Source organism: Lemur catta, chromosome 6 (assembly GCF_020740605.2).
Source record: "Lemur catta isolate mLemCat1 chromosome 6, mLemCat1.pri, whole genome shotgun sequence".
In the NCBI taxonomy this organism is placed as follows: Eukaryota; Metazoa; Chordata; class Mammalia; order Primates; family Lemuridae; genus Lemur; species Lemur catta.
Genome location: NC_059133.1, coordinates 5,683,886 through 5,705,283, shown reverse-complemented (window position 1 = coordinate 5,705,283; position 21,398 = coordinate 5,683,886). Strand labels below are relative to the sequence as shown.

Genomic DNA, 21,398 nt, shown 5'->3' with positions numbered 1-21,398 from the left:
AAGGATGCCTGCGGATTTTGTAAAAGTGCTTCAGGTACTTCTTTTTTTTAAGGTGTGATTAAAAGACAGAAAAAAAAAAGACAAACCAAAGAACATGTGCTCCGCACCAACTGTTAATATTTTGGAGACATCAAAGAGTTAACCATTGCAGCCAAAGAAACACATTTCTGGATATACCTCAGAATGAAGCACTCCCCTGCCAAGTGTGTGTAAAGATCTGAATTCCTTGTAAATGTGTCATTGATTAGGAGGCAATTACCCTAGTCTTTCTTGCTTTGTTTTGTTTTGTTCCAGTCTGGCCTGAGCTCCCTGGTCTGCTCACATAAGATTGTACCAGCAAGTACAATGTTCCACCCACACGTGCTCCACTCAACTGGAGCCTGGGCCCTGCCAGAGGCGGATATGGTACCTCATATAGACAGGACTTCCCAAAGTGGGCCCCGCCAGGACACCCCAAAACAGGATCACTCCATTTTTCACAAGTTCTTCGGTTTGTTATTATGTCTCACACTGTTTGATAGCACCACTCCTGATGGATACTTTTACTAAGTGGAAAAGCTCATTCGGAGGGCTCTGGGTTACAATGTTACCGTTTGTCCCAAACTGAACCAAGTGTCAATAATTTCAAGCTACTGGTTTGAGACTTAGAATGAAACTTTACAATGCCTGGACTTTATGTGATACATTGTAAAGTATCTTCTACCATGTGATGAAGACATGAACTCCCTCGGCACTCCCTCCTGAGTCCCTGCCATGCAGGAGGATGTGGAGGTCCCAGAAGCCAACAATGACTCATTCCATTCTAAATCCAAAGTATCCTCTTACCCTCTGCGGGCTCTTGGATTAGATCAATTGAAGAGAAGCCTGCAATTGTAACATAAGATTTAAAAAAAATGTTATCGTATGCAACTATTTCTGTGAATCCAGATTTTCATGATACAAAATTAAATCAGATGCTGAGGCTAATTTTTTTTAAAAACTGCAGCAGTCTCATCTGGTTCACTTTATCACAAAGTTTATAAACTTGAACTTATAAAATAACTTGCACACCAATACACAGATCATTAAATAAATGCACAACAATACAAATAGAACACTGCTATTCATTGCAGGTAAGATTTCCTTGAAAGAGGCCCAGAGTTAAAAACACAAGGAAGTGTAGAACCGTGGTTGCAGGGGAGCCGTCTAGGGCTGCTCTTAGCCCCCAGACCATCGGTTGCCAAAGGTCCTGCTGGACAGGCAGACCTTCGCCCATGTGTCCCCACCTGACTGTTGGATTGCCATCTGTGAAAGATTGGACAGAGCCTTGGCCAAACTCTGCTCCCAGCCTGGACTCTGCCTTGGAGGCATCCAAGCTTCATCTGGAGGGACACTTCAGGAGGGGTGGTCTTGGGCCTGGGATTATATGTGGCACAATGCCACAAACACAACAGAGTATAAGAAGCATTGGTCCCACAGACATCCCTCCCACACACACACATACTCTCTAAGTATTTAACTGGGTCCCAATCACTTCCTGATGTCACAGAAGAGAGGAGAGGCCTGGGTGACACAGGCCCAGTTTTATCTTCTGTTAAAAAGGGTTTTCCCCAGCAGTTAGGAAAGCCCGATTACACTAAGCCAATTACAACTCAGTCAAAGGTCCAGAGGTTCCCGGCTCTTTTCTTTTTAAACATTTAATACAGGCCGGTCACGGTGGCTCATGCCTGTAATCCTAGCACTTTGGGAGGCCAAGGCTGGAGGTTTACTTGACGCCATGAGTTTGAGACCAGCCTGAGCAAGAGTGAGACACCGTCTCTATGAAAAATAGAAAAATTAGCTGGTGTGGTGCACCTGTAGTCCCAGCTACTAGGGAGGCTGAGGCAGGAGGATCCCTTGAGCCCAGGACTTTGAGGTTGCAGTGAGCTACAATGATGCCACTGCACTCTAGCCTGAGTAACAGGGTGAGACCTTGTCTCAAAAACAAAACAAAACCAAAAAACAAACAAAAAAAAAATTCAATACACTTTGTAATTATATATTCGTGAGATGTTTTATTCAATTTAACTATTCCTTCTGCACTAGCGTTTCTCAACCTCAGCCCCATTAAGTTTGAAAAGCTTTGCTGTCCTGTGCTTTGGAAGGAGTCTAGGCACATCCCTAGCCTTTACCCACTCGATGCTAAGAGTACCCCATTGTGATAACCAAAAATGTCATTGGGGTGTGGGGATTGCCCTGGTTGAGAAGCCCTGCTCTACACTCTACAGCCCTGGCAGACAAGGCTCCTCCCACCCCCTGATTGCCCCAGTTCACTGCTGAGCTCAACAACCCCTTGCTGAGTTGTTGAATTATTGAATGAAGGTCTCAGCTTTGGCAAACACATCCTAAGGGTGACTGCACACAAAGCAGCCTTCTCACTCTGCTGTCTTCTTTACAAACTGTTTCAGTTACTTGGTTCTTCAACAAACTGTCAGTAAACAAGACAGGAAAACACCTCGCATGCTGGTCAGCCCCGGCTGCTGCCAGCCTCTGAGCCCAAAGGGCTCTCACCCAAACCTTGTCAACTGGTCCTCAGGACTCTGCTCAGGTGTCACACCCTCCAGGAAGCCTTCTCTGACACCCAGGCTGAGCCTGGTGTCCCTCCTGAGTACCATGAGTGGCTTTTGTCATGTTGCACTGTCATTGTGTATGTGTAGATATAATTTGTGTAGGTACAAGTACACACACATATACATTTTGAAATGTACAATAGGAGATTTAAGAGAATAATACTATACCAGTCTTATTAGATTAGAAAAAAAATATTTACTGACTGTCCACGAGGGGCTAGGCTCTGTTCTCACGTGAGCCCCTTCACAATGACCCTATGAGGCACGTGTCTGAGATGAGGCGCAGAAAGTGCTGTAACTTAGGGCAGGTTGTGCAGCTGGGAAGAAGCTTCACCTCTGTGCTACTTCTGTGGATACACATTGTTACGGGTTGAATTGTGTTGCCTAAGAAGCTATGCTGAAGTCCTAACTTTGGTACCTATGAGTATGACCTGATTTGGAAATAGGGTCTTTGCAGATGCAATCAGATTAAGATGGGATCACACTGGAATAGGATGGGCCCTTAATCTACGAGTGGTGTCCTTATAAGAAGAGGAGAGGGGACAGAGACAGACAGGGAGAAGATGTCCACGGTCTCATGGAGGCAGAGCTTGGCGTGATGCATCTACTAGCCAAGGACGGCCAATGATCACCAGCAACCCCCAGCAGCCAGCAGAGGCAAGGAAGGACTTTCCCTACAGGTTTTAAAGGGCGCGCGGCTCCGCCAACACTTGGTTTTGGACTTCTAGCCTCCCGAACTGTAGGAGAATAATAAGTTTCTGTTGTTTTAAGCCACCCAGGCAATTAACACACACACCAACATTTCTTAGGGGTAAGACCATGGTGATCTTTTTTTCTTTCCTATCTACTTTTTAATGTATTCTATAATGAGCATGGATATCTTTCACACTGGGGAGAAAATTAACTGAATTATTAAAAACAAAGAAACAAACATACAATCAAACAGCAAATTATGCCATAATCGTGTGCCCAAGAACATCCCTTCCTGTCATCCTGGGACAAAGATAGAGATGAATTGGAATCCGCTCCCACATACCCTTTATAATCCATGCGGCTTTGGGCAAGTCTCACTCCTCAGCCTCCATGTCCTCATCTGGACTAGGGACATGGCCCAGCCCTTCTTCACAGGTGCTATTGAGGAATTCGGTGTGCACAGGTGTGGAAGGTGCTCAGTGGACAGTACACAGTAAGAGCTTGCTAGGCTGGTGCTGGTTATTGGCCCCTGCTGTCCTGTCCCCGTCTCTGACTGTAGAGACATCTCCCTTTATGTATGTAAAAGAGGAGAGCAGGCAGCTGAGGTGCTGGCAGGCCCCAGCACAACGTGCTGGCCCCCAACTCCCTCCCTCGCCACACTCCCTGCCCCAGGGGAGCCAAGCCAAGGGCTTCTGCCTCCTGAGAGTGGACGTGTTTCAGGGGAGTTGGACTTTTGGCTCTGGTGAGCACCCAGCCCACTGGTGTTATCACCCACAGAGGAATGCAGGCTCCGTCTCCCCATCCTGCGGGCGCCCCATCCCGCTGCCAGCATTCCCTCCCACCACCCCCTGCCCCTCCCACTCCTCCCCCACCCCCTCTGCAGGAGCCTGCGACCAGATAGAGGCCCATCAGACCCACACTCCAATCTGAACAGCCCCCTGGGGGCAGGGGTGGGCAAGGCCAGCTCCCTGTCAAGTTCCAGCAGCTCCTCTGCCCTGAGGACTGCCAGGGTCAGCCCCTTTCTCTTCTCTGGGTCTGGGCCACAGATGGTGCATCCTGGCCCGTGCGGGTCACTGATGGTTCGGAATCGTCTGACCTACAACTCTGCCCACCACATGGCAGAGGCTCAGAAGTGTGGAACATTCCGAGGGAGAGTAGACCACAATGGGCGGGCCAAGATAAGCAGGCCTGGGTGGCGATTTCGCACCAAAGGGCAGTATCGGGCAGGGTGTGGGCAGGGAGCAGAGAGTGGCAGGAGGAGGCTATGTCACGCACTTGGCACCTCAGAACATCGAAGCTAGAAGACCCCAAAGGATGGCCAGTTAAGTCCTAGTGAGTGGCCCGAGGTCTCCCAGCCATTAGAGTCAGATCCCCTCTCAAACTCGGGCTCCATTCCCACTCCAGTATTCCTCCCCTGCACCAACCCTGCCTCTCCCTCTAACTTAGCTCGGCAGACACATAACGCTGTGTGTACCGTGCTAGGTATGAATGAAAAATGCACACTCCCCACCTTCAAGAGACTCTGCTGGAAGAGGGACAGAGGCCCTGGGGGACTCGGAGGAGGAGTCTGAGCAGGTCCTGGAAGGTCAGCAGGACTGGGAAGGACACCACGGGGGCGGGGGGGGGCAGTGGGCACTGGGAGTGGAGAGCTGGAGCCAGCAGATCCCTGAAGACCCTGGGCAAACCACCTCCTAACAGTTTACGAGCCAAGGTCACAGCGGCCAAAAGAGCCTGAACTAGCGCCCGGCCTGGGCACCCTCTCACAGCCACCTCTAGCCATGTGGGTCTTGGCAGCCATGGGGCAGGAGAGCAGCAGGCCCAGGCCCCCTCCTGCTGTCCCTCTGGGCAGGCACTGAAAACACCCTTCCTGTTGTGACAGCTCTATTCTCTGTGCAACTGGTTCCAGCAGGGTTTCAGATTACAGCACGTGCTCATTAAGGCTGATGGAGGTATCATGTGGGCCCTGGGGAGAGCCCGCCCACCTGCCCACCTGCCAAGCCCGGCCTGGGTTAATTACAGGGCACGGCATTCCTGCTGTGTGCCCAGACAGCGGGCACCCAGATCCAGGCCCTTCATGGGACCGCCCTGGGACCGACCCAGCCACCCACTCCCTCATGCTTGCAGCTGGCCAGTCAGCCAGTCAGTTGCCTACCGGAGCAGACCCTGTGCCAGGTGCCCAGGGAGGGTGCAAGGGGCTGAATTGGTGCCACCCAACTGATCCCCTTCCATGGTGGCCAGCCACATGCTCAGCGTTCCTCACAACAATCCCACTTTGCCTATGGGGAAACTGAGGCTCAAAGAGGTAAAAGCCACACAGCTCTTGTGTGGTTCCAAAGCCACGCCCTTCTCACTCCACCCGAGCACTGGCCTTGGAGCCAGGCTGGCATCAACAGCGTGTGTCCAGGGCTTGCTAGTGCAGCACTGTCACCCATTGAGCCCGCCCAGCCCCCATGGTCAGATGGTGCTCCTCCTTGGAGACCCTCCTGGGAGGCCTCAGACCCCCGTCCCTCCGCTGCTTCCTGAGAAAGCAAACTCGTCTCCTAGGATGCTTCTCCTGCTCTTTGTCTGTCAGACTGCAGTCAGCTAACTTTTGCATTGTTTTAAAAACACCTGGCCTCCCCTTCCCAGCCAGATGACAAGGGACCGAGGCAGGAGCCATACCCCATGCCTAACGGTAGGGGGGGGTGCCCAGAATGAGCCACCAATCCTTCCAGCGACCGTGAGGTAGGAGTTACCCTCCTGATTCACCAAAGAGGAAAGTGAGGCTCATAGAAGCGGAAAACCTTGCTCAGCGGGTGAGGGTGATGCCAGGGCCTGAACCCAGCCATCTCAGACCTGGCCTCTGAGGCCCCCACCCAGGTTAGACCTGGCCCAGGCCCCTAGGCCCGCCACCCAAGCCGGGTCCTGGGAACAGTTCGCGGACCGAATCCGCAGTGTGCGCGCTCCTTGGCAGCCGATGCCACGTCACCCGTGGCCGGCTCACCCGCAGCACCGGCAGGATAGGAAGTCTGACAAACCTCTGCTGTGGCGGAGGCCTTTGGGGAGGAAAAGAGGGGAGCGAGGCGTCTTCCCGAGGAAGAACATGGAAATGGGACAGAATAAGCATCCTCGGTGCTACAGAGAAAAGGGTAGTGATACATATTTTTTTAAATAATAGACTTTATTTTTTTAGAGCAGTTTTAGGTTTACAGAAAAACTGACAGGAAAATAAGAAGATTTTCCACCTACTGCATCCCCCGCACCAGTGTCCCCTGCCATTTACATCCTGTGTTAGTGTGGTACGTTTGCTACAACTGATGAACCAATTTTGATACATTATTATTAACTCAAGCTCATAGTTTACATTAGGGTTCATTGGGTGTGTTGCACAGTCTGTGGGTTTTGGTCAATGCATGTGTCCATCATTGCTGTATCATACACAGGAGTTTCACCACCCTAAAAATCCCCTGGGCCCCATCTACTCACCCCTCCCTCCCTACCTCCACACCCCTGGCAGACACTGATCGTTTTACTGTCTCCGTGGTTTACCCTTTTCCAGAACGTCATAGAGTCGGGAACATACAGTACATGGCCTTTTCAGTTGGCGTCTTTCACTTAGGAGTATGGTTCCTCCAGGTCTTTTCTTTTCTTTTTTTAGTTTTTAGAAACAGGACCTTGCTCTGTCACCCAGGCTGGAGTGCAGTTGTACAATCATAGCTCACTATAACCTCCAACTCCTAGGCTCAAGTGATCCTCTCACCTCAGCCTCCTAAGTAGCGGGACTACAGGCACATGCCACCATGCCTGGCTAATTTTTCTCATTTTAGAGACAGGGTCTCACTATGTTGTCCAGGCTGGTCTCAAACTCCTGGACTCAAATGATCCTCCCACCCCAGTCTCCCAAGTCACTGGGATTACAGCCTCCAAGTCTTTTTATGGCTTGATGGTTTTCCTTTTATCAATGAATAATGTCTCACTGTCTGGATGTAGCACAGCTTGTTTATTCATTCAGCTATTGGAGGACATCTCAGCTGCTTCAGAGTTCTGGCAAGTATGTATAAAGCTGCTACAAGCACCTGTGTGCAGGTATTTTTGTGGATGTAGGATCTCAGCACCTTTGCATAAATTTCAAAGAAAAGCATTTTATGGTATAGGCTCTCGTGTCATGAGACTATAAGAACAGAAAAGGCACCTGTGAGGAATGTGAATATGTGTGGAGCTGTATAAAAATGCTTGCGGTCACAGAGCCATTAAATAACTACTCAAGCTGGGGAAAGACGATGATTTCATGGAAGGAGGGAGAGGCACAGCCGCTGACATGCCGGGCGTTATCCAGGGCCTGAAATGTCAAGGACAGGCAGAGGGCGGCGGCAGGAGCTGTGCCAGAGGATGGTTGAAAGCCTCAGGGAAATGTGGGGTTTTTGTTTTGTTCTGTTTGAGACAGGTTCTCACTCTGTAGCCCAGGCTGGAGTGCTGCGGCACAATCATAGCTCACTGCAGCCTCAAACTCCTGGACTTAGGCGATCCTCCTGAGTAGCTAGGACTGGCACCTGCCACAACACCCAGCTAATTTGTTTTTTACTTTTTGTAGAGACAAGGTCTTACTATGTTGCCCAGGCTGGTCTCGAACTCCTGCCTCAAATGATCCTCCCACCTCAGCCTCCCAAATTGCTGTGATTACAGGCGTGTGCCCCCACACCCAGCCTTGGAAACATGTTTTAATTGGGCTTTAGGAATGAGCAGCATTTCAGCTGGGGGCGGGGAGTGCATGCCAGGTACAGGGACAGCATGACCTGGCAGGGTGGTGAGGGGGATTGGGGGGCACGATAGCTAGGCAGGGGGATGCCCTGAAGTTTCAACTGCATCTGTGACTGGAAAGGCCCCTCCAGGCCAAGTGGCAGGATCGGTGAGGGGCGGGTTGAGGTCTGATGCTCCAGGAACGCTCCCAGGCTGAAGGGGTGCCTGGGCAGCGGTTAGTCAAAACTTTCCATTCGCCTCCCTGTTGCCTTTCTTTCTCAGAGCCCTTCTGTTTGGGCTCACTTGCCTGTGAGGCATGGGACGTGGCACCTTCCAGGCCGGAAGTGGGTGTCCTGTGCCGTGACACACCCCCAGCTTTATGGCTGTGACTCAGCCTTCACCCGGCCCAGGGCTCTGCCTGCCCCACGTTCACCCTCCCTTGGCACTGGCCACGTCCCGGCTCCACCAGCCGGCTGCTCTGCCGGAGACGCCAGCAGGCAGTGGGCAGGGGCTGGAAACTGCCTGCCCAGGGGAGAGTGGGCAGGAGGGGCACACCCAGCAACAGGTGTGTCGTCATCACTGCTGAGAATAGTAGTGAGGCACCCAGGCCGGGGCCTGGTGCACAAGCTCAGCCACCTAGCAGGCAGGTATAACTGTCACCCTCACATCACCATCTGCAAGGAAACAGGCTCAGAGTGGGGAAGGAGCCAACCCGAGGCCACACGGCCCGCAGGTGGGCAGGGGTTGCCCCCAGGGCTTCCGATTCCAGAGCCCAGGCTTTGAGCGGCTTTGAGCTGGACACTGCTGTGAGCGCTGGGCTGCTGCGGTGGACGAGACCGCAAGCGCCTGCGTTTGTGGGCAGCCCTGCTGTGGGGCGGGGGACACTCAAAAATCAGCAAGAGAACAGAAATTCCTCCCCAGAGCTCTCAGGCTGGCACCCGCTCGCTGCGGTCTTTCCTCCCCACCCCAAGGCCCTTCCCTGATCCCAGAAGTCCCAGAGCTAAATTCCAGGTCTTCCCTGAAGCCGGGTCAGTGCAGCACCTGCCTTCGGCACACGGGACTCCCGGGTGGGAGGCAGAAAGGCCCACACGCCACAGGTTCCAGCCTCCTTCTCATGTATCCTTCCTACCACATCCTTGGGGGTGATTCGGCCTCCGCTTGAACTCTCCCTGTGACAGGAGACTCACTGCCTCATAAGATGAACCATTCTGCACCCAGGCAATGCTAACAGAAAGCCCCTCTGTACTGCAAATCTTTAAAACTTCCTATTTTCCCAGTACCTCAACAGCCCCCCACAGGCTGGGGCACCCAGCCCTGGTGACCAGGTGCACTGGTGGCATAAGCCTGTCTGACCTTCCCCTGATGGTGGCCTAGTTATGTCCAAGCATGCCAGTGAGACCCCCAGCGTCTTTGGCTTGTGTCCTCTGATGACCCCCAGTCAAGGCACTGGCTCCCCACCTGCTAGGTGGAGCTGACTCCGCAAGCTCCTCCCACTCAACCCCCTGCGGGGTGTCCTGATCTCCGTTTCTGAGACCCCTGAGGATAACCAAGCCCTTCCTCGGTTGCCTCTCTGGGTATGATTTCTGCTGCCGGGTTGGAATGACCCCGAAAAGCCCCCAGGGGCTCCAGCACACCGTCTTCGGCTGAGCCACCTCACCCCGTTCCCTCTGCGCCCTCCTGCTCATTGTGCCCTCAGCACACGCCACGTCACACTCCTCGCCACCTAGCAGCCCTCGCAATACTTTGTGTCACCCCTAAATCTTCCCTTCTTGAGACTAAATTTCTTTGACATTCTAGCCATCCGTCACCAGCCTCCTGGTCTTTCTCTGGCTTGTCTGTTGCTCTAGTGTTGTCCAGAAATGGTGCACCAAGTGACCAAGAGTGCCTCTGAGCGTGGAGAACAGAATGTCACCCCTGCCCTCGAGTTCCTCCTTATCTCAGCCTGGGGGTGGGTGGCAAAGACCCAGGCAACAGGAGCGGCACTGGCGGAGGGCGAGGACCATCCCAAATGAGTGACACCTGGGTTCCTCCGGTCATTCAACCATCGTTTATTGAGCGCCTGCTGCATACGAGATCAGGGCCAGGTGTGGGCACGCAGAGCTGATGGCTTTGTCAGGGAGAAGCAAAAAGGCAATCCAGCACCTAAGGTCATTTCAGAGAGTGACCAGTGCTTTGGAGAAAACAGAAGAAGGTGCTAAGAGCAGGGCTAGAAGGACCACCGGGACAGCATCTCTGGAAGGTGACAGACAGGCCGCTGCAAGTGAAGAGAAGGAGCCAGCCCTGCAAAGATCAGGGGAAGAGAGTCCCAGTGGAAGGACTGCCAGTGCAAAGGCCCTGAGGCATGCACACGCAAGGATTGCTGTGCCTCCAGCAAAACCAGCACTGGCAGAAGGCGAGTATAGTTGGGGGGTGGGGTGGGGGGGAGCCAGCGAGGTGAGGAGCTCAAGTTTATTTTACATTCCAGGGGAGGCCCTTGGAGGACACTAGGGCTCCAATAGGATCTGACTTATGCTTTAAAACTTAAGAGAAGGGGGAGACCAGCATAGACTAGAGTCATCAGGAAAGGCTTCAAGGAAGAGGCAATGAAACCTCTACCAAAGAACTAGAGGGACGTCATGATCTCCTATGAGCAGTGCAAAACCACCCTTCAAAATGGTTTCTCCCAAGAATGGCCAATAAGCACATAAAAAGATACTCAATGCAAATCAAAACCACAGTGAGACAGCACTTCACACTCACCAGGGTGGTTACAATAAGAAGGACCATGGCAGCAGTGCTGGGAGGATGTGGAGAAACTGGAACCCCAGGCACTGCTGGTGAGAGTGTGAAGTGGTGCAGCCACTATGGAAACTAGTTGGGCAGTTTCTTTATATTTTTACAGTTTTTTTTAATATTTTTTTTTTTAGCAAAACGCTGTTTATTTTGAGCATCTGGGTGCAGATGGGTGGAGGCCGAAAAAGGCGTCCAACAGTTTCTTTAACATTAAACATAAATTTACATATGACCTAGCAATTCCACTTCTAGGTATCTGACCAAGAGAAATGAAAACATTTGTCCACACAAAGACAGGCACAAATGGTCATAGCTGCATTATTCCCAATAGCAAAGAGTGGAAACCACTTTTGCCAACTGTTATCAACTGGGGAATGGGGAAGCAAAATGTGGTATGGCCATCCACACTGTGGAACACGATTTGGCCACGAAAAGGAAATGGTAATAAAAAAACAGAAACATTTAAAAATGGGGGAAAAAAAGGAAAGAAAAGAAAAAGAAAAAAGGAAGTGTTGCTACGTGCTACGCTATGCACGGACCTCAAGCCCTGTACGCTGAGAGCAAGAAGCTAGTGCGACAAAACACATCCTGTAGGATCCCATTTATAGGAAATGTCCAGAAAAGACAAATCTATAGGGACAGAAAGCAGGTTCATGGTCACCAGGGCCGGGAGGAGGAAGGGGAAGAACTGCGAATGGGCACAAAGGAGCTGGCTGGGGAGGATGGAAATGTTCTAAAATTGGACTGTGGCAATGGTTGCACAACTCTGTAAACTTGCTAACAATCATTGAATCGGACACTCACCACGAGTGAGTTTATGGTACGTGAGTTGTGCCTCAATATACCATTCAAAGCGATGCTTTCTCTTCCAGCACCCACTGGATTTTACACTCCGTAAGGCCGGGGGCTGTCTCCTCTCGTAGCAAAGTGTCCCCAGCACTTAGAACAGCGCATGGCACACAGAGGACCCAGGAAACTTCAGTCAATGAGTGAAGCTTGTAAGACGCGATGACCTTGAATGGAGTGCTCGGCCCCTCCTGGAACCCCCTTTCCTCTCTGCCCCCCGTTGCCGCTCTACTTGAAGGACTTGTCTGTGCAGCTGAGACACTTCCTCGTGGATCTGGCCACCACACTGTCAGTGCCCCCCCAAGGACCACCCCAGATGCCAGCTGTGAAGTCCCAGCCCTGTGACCCCATGCAGCTCTCGCCATGCTACCTACACCCCTGGGGCAGCCTTCCTCCTTCTCAGGCGATCTCAGCCCCGTCCACAGAGTCCTTTCCCATCTCAGACATCCCTCAGCTCTGTGTCCCTGTCCAGCACCAGACCATCACAGTGCCAATGTGACACCCCATTTGAGTGTCCCCAAGATTCCCCGAGCTCAACATCTCTGATACTACAGTTGTCGTCTTCCCTTGGGACCTGCCGCCCAGAGCAGCCTCTGTGAATGGAACCTCCCAGGCATCCTCCCTGGGACATCCGTGCACCAAAAAGAGTTTGCCCACAAGTCCAGCTTCCTCACCCATCCTCCCGCCATGTCCTGTCCACTCGACTTCCCAAACATCTCTTTGTCCTCCAGTCCCCAAACGCCCACCCGGCCGCCATCCCACCTCACCATCCCACCTCGCCAGGCGACCCCTCTCCACCGTTCCCCACATTGTATCCTGAGGGATCTGTTTACAGATACTGATCCTCTTGACTCCAGGCATCTGAAACACACTCTAGCGGCAGAGACGTGTCCACAGGGCCCACTTAGAGCGTCAGGCCCTTTCCAGACCAAGAGGGCTCAGGGGCACCCAGCAGCCGGCCCTTCTAAAGCGCCTCGCGGGTCCCGCGGCGCCCTCTGTCTGCACAGCATCGGCCCAGATGCGCCTAGAGCCCCTTACCTGCCCCACACCTGCCCCACACCTCCACGCTGCTGCCCTCGGCTCCTTCAGGCCCTCTCTGGCCCCTTCTGGGGTGCCTACGTGCCTGCCCTCCACGGTCCCAGCCTTTCCTGCCCTGCATGGGGACCGTTCCCTTCTCACCTCTCTCTCCTTGGGAATGAACTCGGGAAGCAGGATCGGGCTGGCTGGCTCTCGGCTGTGCTCCACAGGTTCTGCCACACCGGAGACTCCGCCTGGGGAGCCTGCGCACCAGGAAGTCTGCCTCCTTGGTAGCGCCTGCAGTCCCAGCTACAGGCAGGCTGAGGCGGGAGGATCGTTTGGCCCAGGAGGTGAAGGTTGCAGTGAGCTGTGATGACCCCACTGCACTGCAGCCCTGGTGACTAGTGAGACCCTGTCTCAAAAAAAAAAAAAAAAAAAAAAAAAGTTTGCCTACAAGTCCAGCTTTCCCATAGTCTTTATTTTAATTCTTGTTCTGAAAGTTCCGATTTCCTTTTAACTAGTGCAAGATGCAGGAAGGGAGGCTAACTGGTGACTTTCTCATTATTCGGTTGTTACCGCGAAGCAGTGTTATTTCGTAACCATGAATAACGTGACCTCTCTCAACAGCTCCTGGAAAGTACTGGAGTTAACGCAGCTTTGGGAAGTTCACCTACTTCCACCTTCAAGGCTCGAACCCCTTTCACATACACGCCCCCTGCTGGGCCACCGAGAATCGTTCCTGGCTCTGCAGATCCTCCGGGTGAGCAGGCCCTGCGAGCACACCTCCCACCCCTGCCCCTTGTCCTCACTGTCCTGCCTTAGTCCACACCCTCAGCCCTGCAGCTGCCTTCACTGCTGGGCCTCCCTCCAGCCTCTCCCCACAGACTCTCTGGACCACTCCCAGAGTCACATCTCTTAAGAACACTGATGTTACTCTGCTCCTCAAAAACATTCAATGGCTCCCTAGTGCCTATGGAATTGGTCCAAATTCTTTTTTTTTTTTTTTTCTGAGACAGAGTCTTGCTCCGTTGCCCGAGCTAGAGTGTCGTGACATCAGCTTAGCTCACAGCAACCTCAAACTCCTGGGCTCAAGCCATCCTCCTGCCTCAGCTTCCACAGTAGCTGGGACTACAGGCGAGTGCCACCACTCACAGCTAATTTTTTCTATTTTTAGTACAGACAGTGTCTCACTCTTGCTCAGGCTGGTCTTGAACTCCTGACCTCAAGTAAGTCTCCTGCCTCAGCCTCCCAGAGTGCTAGGATTACAGGCATGAGCCACCGCGCCTGGCCCCTCATGCGTCTTCCGATTTCCTAAACCTTATATATGGTGAGCCACTGTCAATATTTGTCAATTATATAATCTCCAGTTTCACCCTCTCAATGTTATCCAGCTGCCATTGTGACCAGGTGTTTCCTGCTAAGACACCTCAGCCTCCACCTCTGCCTTCCTGATACGGAGGCGGCACCTTGTGGTGGAAAGAACTGAGTGCTACGTCACATGTGCCAGCCTCTACCCTTCGCCAGCCATGTGACCCTGGGGAGTCACTGCCCTCCCCTGGACCTGCTCCGCCTTTGCCCAGTGAAGGACTGAACCTGTGAGGGCCAAGGCTCCTTCCCATGGCAACATCCTTGATTAAGGTGCTGATTTTTTTAATCTAGTGCACCCCTAAGGCCTTGTGGGAAATGCAATTTGTAAAAGTTAAATAACTACAGCACTGCCCCCTTCCAGCAGCGCCTGCTACCTCGCAGTGAAGGGTGGCGGCCGGTGCACGGTGACGCCCAAGGCCAGCTTCCTTCTCCGAGCCCTTCTGAGGCTCCGCCATCCGTCATTCACTCACAGCACCTGCAGCTCCTGCAACACCCACTGAACGGAGAGTGTGGTTACCTGTTGTCCAGGGATGAACAGGGCCTCTGCCAACCTCGGGGAAGAATTCAATGTTGCTTCCAACTCAGCCATGTCCAAAGTAGTGCAATTCCCCATGTTGACTCACTATAGGTTCTCACAGTCCCGCGTTCTCCCCCCAGAGCCCGCCAGGGGCAGCGCTGCGGTGAACAGGTTGGCGACCGCTTGTTGCATAGCCGGGAGCACACAGCAGGGCAGCGTGGGGGTGCCGGGAGGGACTCACAGGGTCTGGGTGTGCGCTGGGTGATCTGGGGAGGGCGTAAGTTCAGGGCTCTGATCTGGATTGGTTGCTCTCAGGAAGCAGGGGTGACTCTATGATCAGGGACCTTTAACAAACCTTGCCTCCAGGCTGGGGAACCCAGAGCGAGAGTGAAGCTGTGATTGGTGAAATGGCCACAACCATTCCTGTTATTCAGCCGGGTGGGGGCTGGGGGCGGGGTTGTTGCCACATTTTGTGGCCTGGATGATGTTCATGCTGTTGTCCATGCTCAGACTTTATTACAGAGGGTTCTTGTTTATGTCCTGGTTATCACAGTCACAGCGTGGCCTTGCCTGGTGTGGATGTTTTGTGCAGTTGTTTATGTTCAACAGGAGGACACCAAGCTGTGAGGGCTGGGCCCACTCTCAGCTCTCACGGCTGCTTTCTTTTTCTTGGGGACAATGTCACAGGCCAGGAACCCACAGTGCATGGTAGGACAGGAGCCCACAGCATGTGGTCTCTTCAGCTAGAACAGCTCCCAGCCCGCTTGTGGGCCCCTTTAAGATATCTTTTCCCAACTGGGTGCAGTGGCTCACACCTGTAATCCCAGCACTCTGGGAGGCCAAGGTAGGAGGATCACTTGAGCCCAGGAATTCAAGACCAGCCTGGGCAACAGAGAGAGACCCTGTCTCTACAGAAATTTAAAAATGAGCCAGGTATGGGGGCACACACCTGTAGTCCCAGCTACTCAGGATGCTGAGGCAGGAGGATTGCTTGAGCCCAGGAGTTTGAGGTTGCACTGAGCTATGATGATGCCACTGCACTCCAGCCTGGGAGGCAGAGTGAGACCCTGTCTCTACAAAAGAAAAAAAGGTATCTTTTCCTTACCCATCACCATCTGATGCTGTCTGTGGAGAGCTGCCGGCCGGCAGGGCCTAAGGTCTGGGGACGGAAGGTGAGCAGGGCAGCCACAGCCCCCACCGAGGAGGCCCTGTTCTCCGGGTGGCTGGGGGCACTCCTGGAGCCCTGTGCTCAGTGGCCTGGCCAGCCCAGCTGCTGTTCCAGCCAGACTGGAATCAGCCCCAACATGTAATGGCAGGGCTGAGATGGCGGGCGGAGTCCAGCCTGCCCTGGAGTCCTCAGCCACAGCCGGAGAGATCTCACAGCAGGAGCGTGAGCCCACCCGTCTCCTCCCCCAGCCCACCCTCTCCCAGGAGAGCTCACTCAGTAGTCCCAGCTCTGGAAGCCAGGGAGATGTCCCAGCAGCACCTGACTGGTCAGGGCTGTGCCCTTCAGAAAGGCAGCGGGAGGTGGGGGGGGAAGGGGGTGGTGGAACGAATAGGGGAGGGTGGCCGAGGGGACAGAATTAGAGTGGCAAAAATCAAAAAGAGGTGCACTGTGAATGCTGCAGGGGACAGAGGTAGGAGATACTTTCCTTATTTTATTATTTTATTATTTATATTTATTTTTTATCTCTTTCGATTCCTTTCACCAGAGAATGCTGTTTTTAACTTGGCATATAAGATGCAATATGGTTCAGGACCAATCAGAAAAGACATAAAATTCCTCATCTTCCTAAACCAGAAACAGGAATCGAAATTGGATGGTGCTCCCACCGGCTCACAATGGGGAACTCCATTTGGGCACAGTGTGCTTAGGTGACACAGTGAACACTTTGTGGGAGGCACTGGGCCCCTCAGCAGGGAGCCCGGGCTCTGCAGCAGACCCTGGCCTGCCCTTCGGCCTCAGGGAGCCCCAGGGCCAGGCAGCTCAGCAGCACAGCTAGAAACCTCTGTGCCGCAGGGGGGCGGGGGGGCGGGGAAGGATGCCCCAGGCAGAGAAGAGCCAGGTGAGCTGCAAACAGGCCAGGAGAGCTGGCAGGCAGGAGCCTGGGCCAGAGGCCCTCCCGGACCCCGCCAAGCTCAGGACCCTCCACGGAGCGCACCAAAGAATCACTGTGTTTTGGGGCGAAATGACCCATTAGAAAAGTCCTGCAGGGCAGAAGGTGGAGCCTAGATGTCCACAGGCTGAGACTGGTGGGGACTCCAGCAGTGGCCCAGGATGGGGGTGGCTGCGGTGACGGGAGACAGCGTGAGGAGGAGGCTGTCACCAGCGTGGGGACGGCTGGGGGGGAGCAGCACCTCACTAACACCGGGGGCGGGTGGAGGAGTTTACGCTGGGAAAATCAAACGTATCAGACTTTGGGAAAATGACCAGAAGGTGCAACCCTCAGACCTGGGGACCCACCCCACCAAGAGGGAAAGAATAATGGGGTCCGAGGAGAAAACAGAAACTGTCACCCTGCACGGTTCCCACCAGGGCCCACCGAGCACGGCCGTCTGCAGCCCAGCAGCTTCCCAGGGCCGGCTTCGGGCTGCGCACACTTCCTACCCGTGTGTTCTGAAGTGTTCAGAGGAAACATCTGCACGGAACATGACATCACTAATGCAACAGTCAATATTTGACATAAATCCATTTAGCAGAGACCCTCACCTAGCAACCCGGCCACCAGCAAACTAACCACTCTGGTCCTCCGACAGGAGGAATGTCGGCCTCAGTCCTCGGAGGCCAACATTCCCAGCCAGGGACTCCACCCTTGTCCCAGATCCCCTGAGAACTGGGGTTGTCAGAACCGGCGGGTGGAAAAGCCGGCAGAGGTCAACAGGAATGTCTTTCCCACCGTGTGCAGAGCCGAGGGGGGTCACCAGCCACACAGATCACACCCCCTCCCGGGGTAGGGAGACAGCAAACAAGGGTGAGGCTGGCACGCAGGGTCCCTGTGCTGTGGCACTGGTGACTTCTGAGGCAAATGTAATTAATCCCCGTTTTATACACTAGGAAACAAAGGACCAACGAGCCAGGGGACAGCCTTGGGACACAGCTAATAAATGCAGAGCCAGGCTCTGAGCCCAGGTCCGACTGAGAGACTCACAGCACACCCACCCTCAACAACAAACATTCAGCCTACACATCAAGGAATGCACAAACGCACATCCAGACCGGATCAAGTCGGAAGAGCAGACAAGGCTCTCCCAAAGTGCAGTTTGGGGGAGGCTGGCTGAGTGCCAGTCGTGGTCTGCTGCCTTCACTTTATGTTGTACCAAGTGCATTTACGTAGTTACTGCCATCCCCACCCTCTGCCACACACACTAAGTAGGGCCTTTTCCCTATTGTCAGTGAAACATCATTAAAATTGTGTGCATACACACAACACAACACATTCACTCAGCACACGTCTCACCAGGGCGCTCGGCCTGCACAGGCACCAGGCAGGGGAAGACCCATCTGAAGGGTGTATCCTGAGAGACCAAAATCCTGTTACTAACATCAAAATAGGTACGGAGTTCTTGTTTTTATTTTTGAAATGGGTCTCTCTCACTCCGTCTCCCTGGCTGGAGTGCAGTGGCGTCATCATAGCTCACTGTAACCTTGAACTCCCAGGCTCAAGAGATCCTCCCACTCCGCCTCTCGAGAACCTGGGACTGCAGGCCCAGGCCTCCGTGCCCACCTGATTTGATCTCACTATGTTGCCCAGGGTAGTTTTGATTTCCTGGCCTCAAGCGATCCTCTGATCCTCCGCCTGGGCCTCCGCCTCCCAAAGTGCTGGGATTGCAGGTGTGAGCCACCGCGCCTGGCTGGGGGTTTTAAAGATAGATTCAAGACAGTGCACGCAGCTTCGGTAAGCAGCAGCAAATATGCCATTGGTAAAAGGCGCTTACTAAGAGTAACGTGCCCATCTTAGGAGCTATTCGAATGCATCCATCAGTCTACCCAGTGGACTCAGGTTCCTCCTGTTTTGCTGTGGGTCACTGGACTCCAGGGTGGCTTCGTGTAGACACACCACATCATGTGGCTTGTCCCCGAAGATGGCTGCCACAGCACTTACCTCTGAGTGCGCCGAACCCAGATGCTGGCGTCGCAAAGCCTCACAGCAGGAACTGTCTGTGCTCATCTGCTTAGATCTATGACAGACTCATCTACGGACGTGAAGTGGCACCTAGACAAAGGCCTTGGTGAAGATACGTTACTGAGGAATATTTCTAGTTGCCCATTTTCTTCAAAATCGCACTCCAGTAAAAAGGAATGAAACCAGAACAGCTGTCAGGTTGAACGCATTATTCTCTCACAGCAGCATTATTCTGTAAAACAGGCTTTTTGTTTTAATTCAGTGCAAAATATTTTAAAATGTGTATACCTTATAATAAACTAAATCGTACACTGAAGCTGTTAATTTTTCCTTTCTTTTTTTTGAGACAGAGACTCACTGTCGCCCTGGGTAGAGTGCCGTGGCGTCAGCCCAGCTCACAGCAACTTCCAACTCCTGGGCTCAAGTAATCCTTCTGCCTCAGCCTCCCGAGTAGCTGGGACTACGGGCCTGAGCCACCACCCCGGCCTGGAGCTGTTAGTTTCTGTCAAAAGAGCTAGTTGTGGGCAGGTTGCGGTGGCTCACACCTATGATCCCAGCACCCTGGGGGGCCGAGGTGGGAGGATCATTTGAGGTCAGCAGTTTGAGACCAGCCTGAGCAAGAGCGAGACCCCATCTCTACTAAAAAAATAGAAAGAAATTAGCTGGACAACTGAAAATATGTAGAAAAAATTAGCCGGGCATGGTGGCGCATGCCTGTAGTCCCAGCTACTCGGGAGGCTGAGGCAGGAGGATCGCTTGAGCCCAGGAGTCTGAGGTTGCTGTGAGCTAGGATGACACCACAGCACTCACTCTAGCCCGGGCAACAGAGTAAGACTCTGTCTCAAAAAAAAAAAAAAAAAAGAACTAGTTTTATACATTTATGTGACTCGGCTCTTCCAGCACTGATGACATAGACGCCATAACCTTTCAAAGACATGCCTTTATTTATTTACAGGGCTTAGGAAAGGAAAAAAGCTCTAGAAAAAGGATATTTCAAAATAGGTCTTCAGCAGGGGCCCAGGCAGAGTGAGTGGCCTCGACATGTCCAGGTTGGTGTCACTTCCAGGTTGTGAGGACAGTTCTCCCCGAGTCTCTCGATCGACCCGCTTTGGGCCCCAGCGACTGGCCCGAACGACTCCGCAGCTCTCGGTCAGCCCCGTCACCCTGGGCCAGTTCCTCGTCGTACCTGGAAACAAACAGCTCCAGGGTCACAGTGAGCTCCCTCAGAGGCAGCAGCAACAAGCACTGCTGTGTGGCAAACACGATGTCACCAGAGAAGCAGCCTGACCAGGCCCTGGCTCCCCCACCCTGCCTGGCTGCAGCCCACCCACACACCCCCAAACACTAGCCAAGGCCACAGCGCCCGAGAGCACAGCTGTGCTGGGTTGTTACTGTGGGCAGTTCTCCCTACCCACCCTCCCTGCAGCTGGCATTTTATACAGGCCACTAGATCAAATTTGGCAATGACACCAAAGGAAATGAGCGACAATACTGCATCAGTCCAGGGTAGTGACAGACAGAACTTACTTTGCACACAGCACCTGTGCACAGGGGTGACTAACCCCATTTCAGACTCGGAATGGGGGTGTGAGTGACCTGCCAGGAGGGCACCAGGACAAGGGCAGGCCCTGCAGTTCACATGGCACAAGATTCCTCCATTGTGACCCAGGTCACCCCTCCCCATTATCTTTAACTGCCTGTTTCCCAATTAGCGTCCGTGCCTGCGGAACCGGGCTCTAGAGGCTTGCTCAGTGTCCCTGGGTCCCACAGCCGGTCTGTGGCAGAAGGGTTAACGTCCAGGACTCCTGACCCCGAGTTCAGAGCTCATCACTCGGCAGAGCAGAGTACAAAGGGCATTTCTGTCCACTGTTAAAGTGCAGCCCTGGGTGTGACACACTGACCATCCTGACTGAGGACCCTCAGTTACATGCAGACATTTATATCAAACACAAAAGGACTCAGATGCTCAGTTAGGCTGCATTAGCCAAATGCTAATTTTGCTGACTTCTAGAAAAGGGTGTAATTCTGTTACATGTTTATTTCCAAAAGGAACTTGCATGTTGAATGGGGTACGGGTTAGACACGCCTGAGGCTGAAGAATGCATTTTCCTGGCTCACAGTAGGAGTGGGGAAATAAACAAACAAACAGAAAGAATGTGTTTTCCACATGGGGGTTCTGGTGGCAGGCGGACTGAAAGGGAAGCAGGGAAGCAGGCCCGTGCTAACTGTCTGCGGCAGACGCTCCAGGGACCACTGCGCTGGGGTGGGGACATCAGGACGACACGAGGGCCCTGCTCTCCTCCCTGGCTCTCCAAGGAGAGACGTGGCCACAGTCCCCATGACACAGCAAAGCTGGACAGAGGACGCCCCAGGGACACTGACAGTTCCACCTGTGGGGGCTTTCCAGGTCAGACACCCCTACCCCAGGGACCACTGGAGCCCCCGGACTACGTTATCTTGCTCCTGCCTGTCCCTGCCTACGGCACTGATCCATGGCTGCGGTGACCACCTGCCTGGCTCGTGGTCGGCCCCAGTAGCCTGCTCCAGGGCAGGGGGTGAGAAGGCAGAATGGGTGGAGGAAAGGACCACATATGGGTACCAGTCTGCTGAGCCTTTGTGCCGGTCTGTGTTGCTTGAAAAACAAAACAAACAAAACGGAGCATTTGGCCGGCAGCTGGCACCCAGGGTGGGCTGTTCTCAGGAATGAGCCATACTGTATACAACCACTGCCCTCCCGACGGGCTCTCACTCTGTTCC

General features: G+C 53.3%; 2 protein-coding genes across 6 annotated transcripts in view; both read right to left on the bottom strand.

Moving 5' to 3' along the window:
* Positions 1-12,962, bottom strand: part of PACSIN2 (protein kinase C and casein kinase substrate in neurons 2) — a 141,961-nt gene extending 128,999 nt beyond the window's left edge. Inside the window, exon 1 of the mRNA XM_045554738.1 lies at positions 12,795-12,962. The gene's annotated coding sequence lies outside the window, so the exon portion shown is untranslated. The remainder of the gene's footprint in view (positions 1-12,794) is intronic.
* A 6,601-nt stretch (positions 12,963-19,563) lies between these two features.
* TTLL1 (TTL family tubulin polyglutamylase complex subunit L1) overlaps positions 19,564-21,398 on the bottom strand; it is a 32,120-nt gene continuing 30,285 nt past the window's right edge. For all 5 annotated transcript variants that reach the window (XM_045554729.1, XM_045554728.1, XM_045554732.1 and 2 more), the window contains one exon: positions 19,564-19,827. In XM_045554729.1, coding sequence (XP_045410685.1) covers positions 19,698-19,827 — 130 coding nt within the window. In that variant the 3' untranslated portion in view covers positions 19,564-19,697. The remainder of the gene's footprint in view (positions 19,828-21,398) is intronic.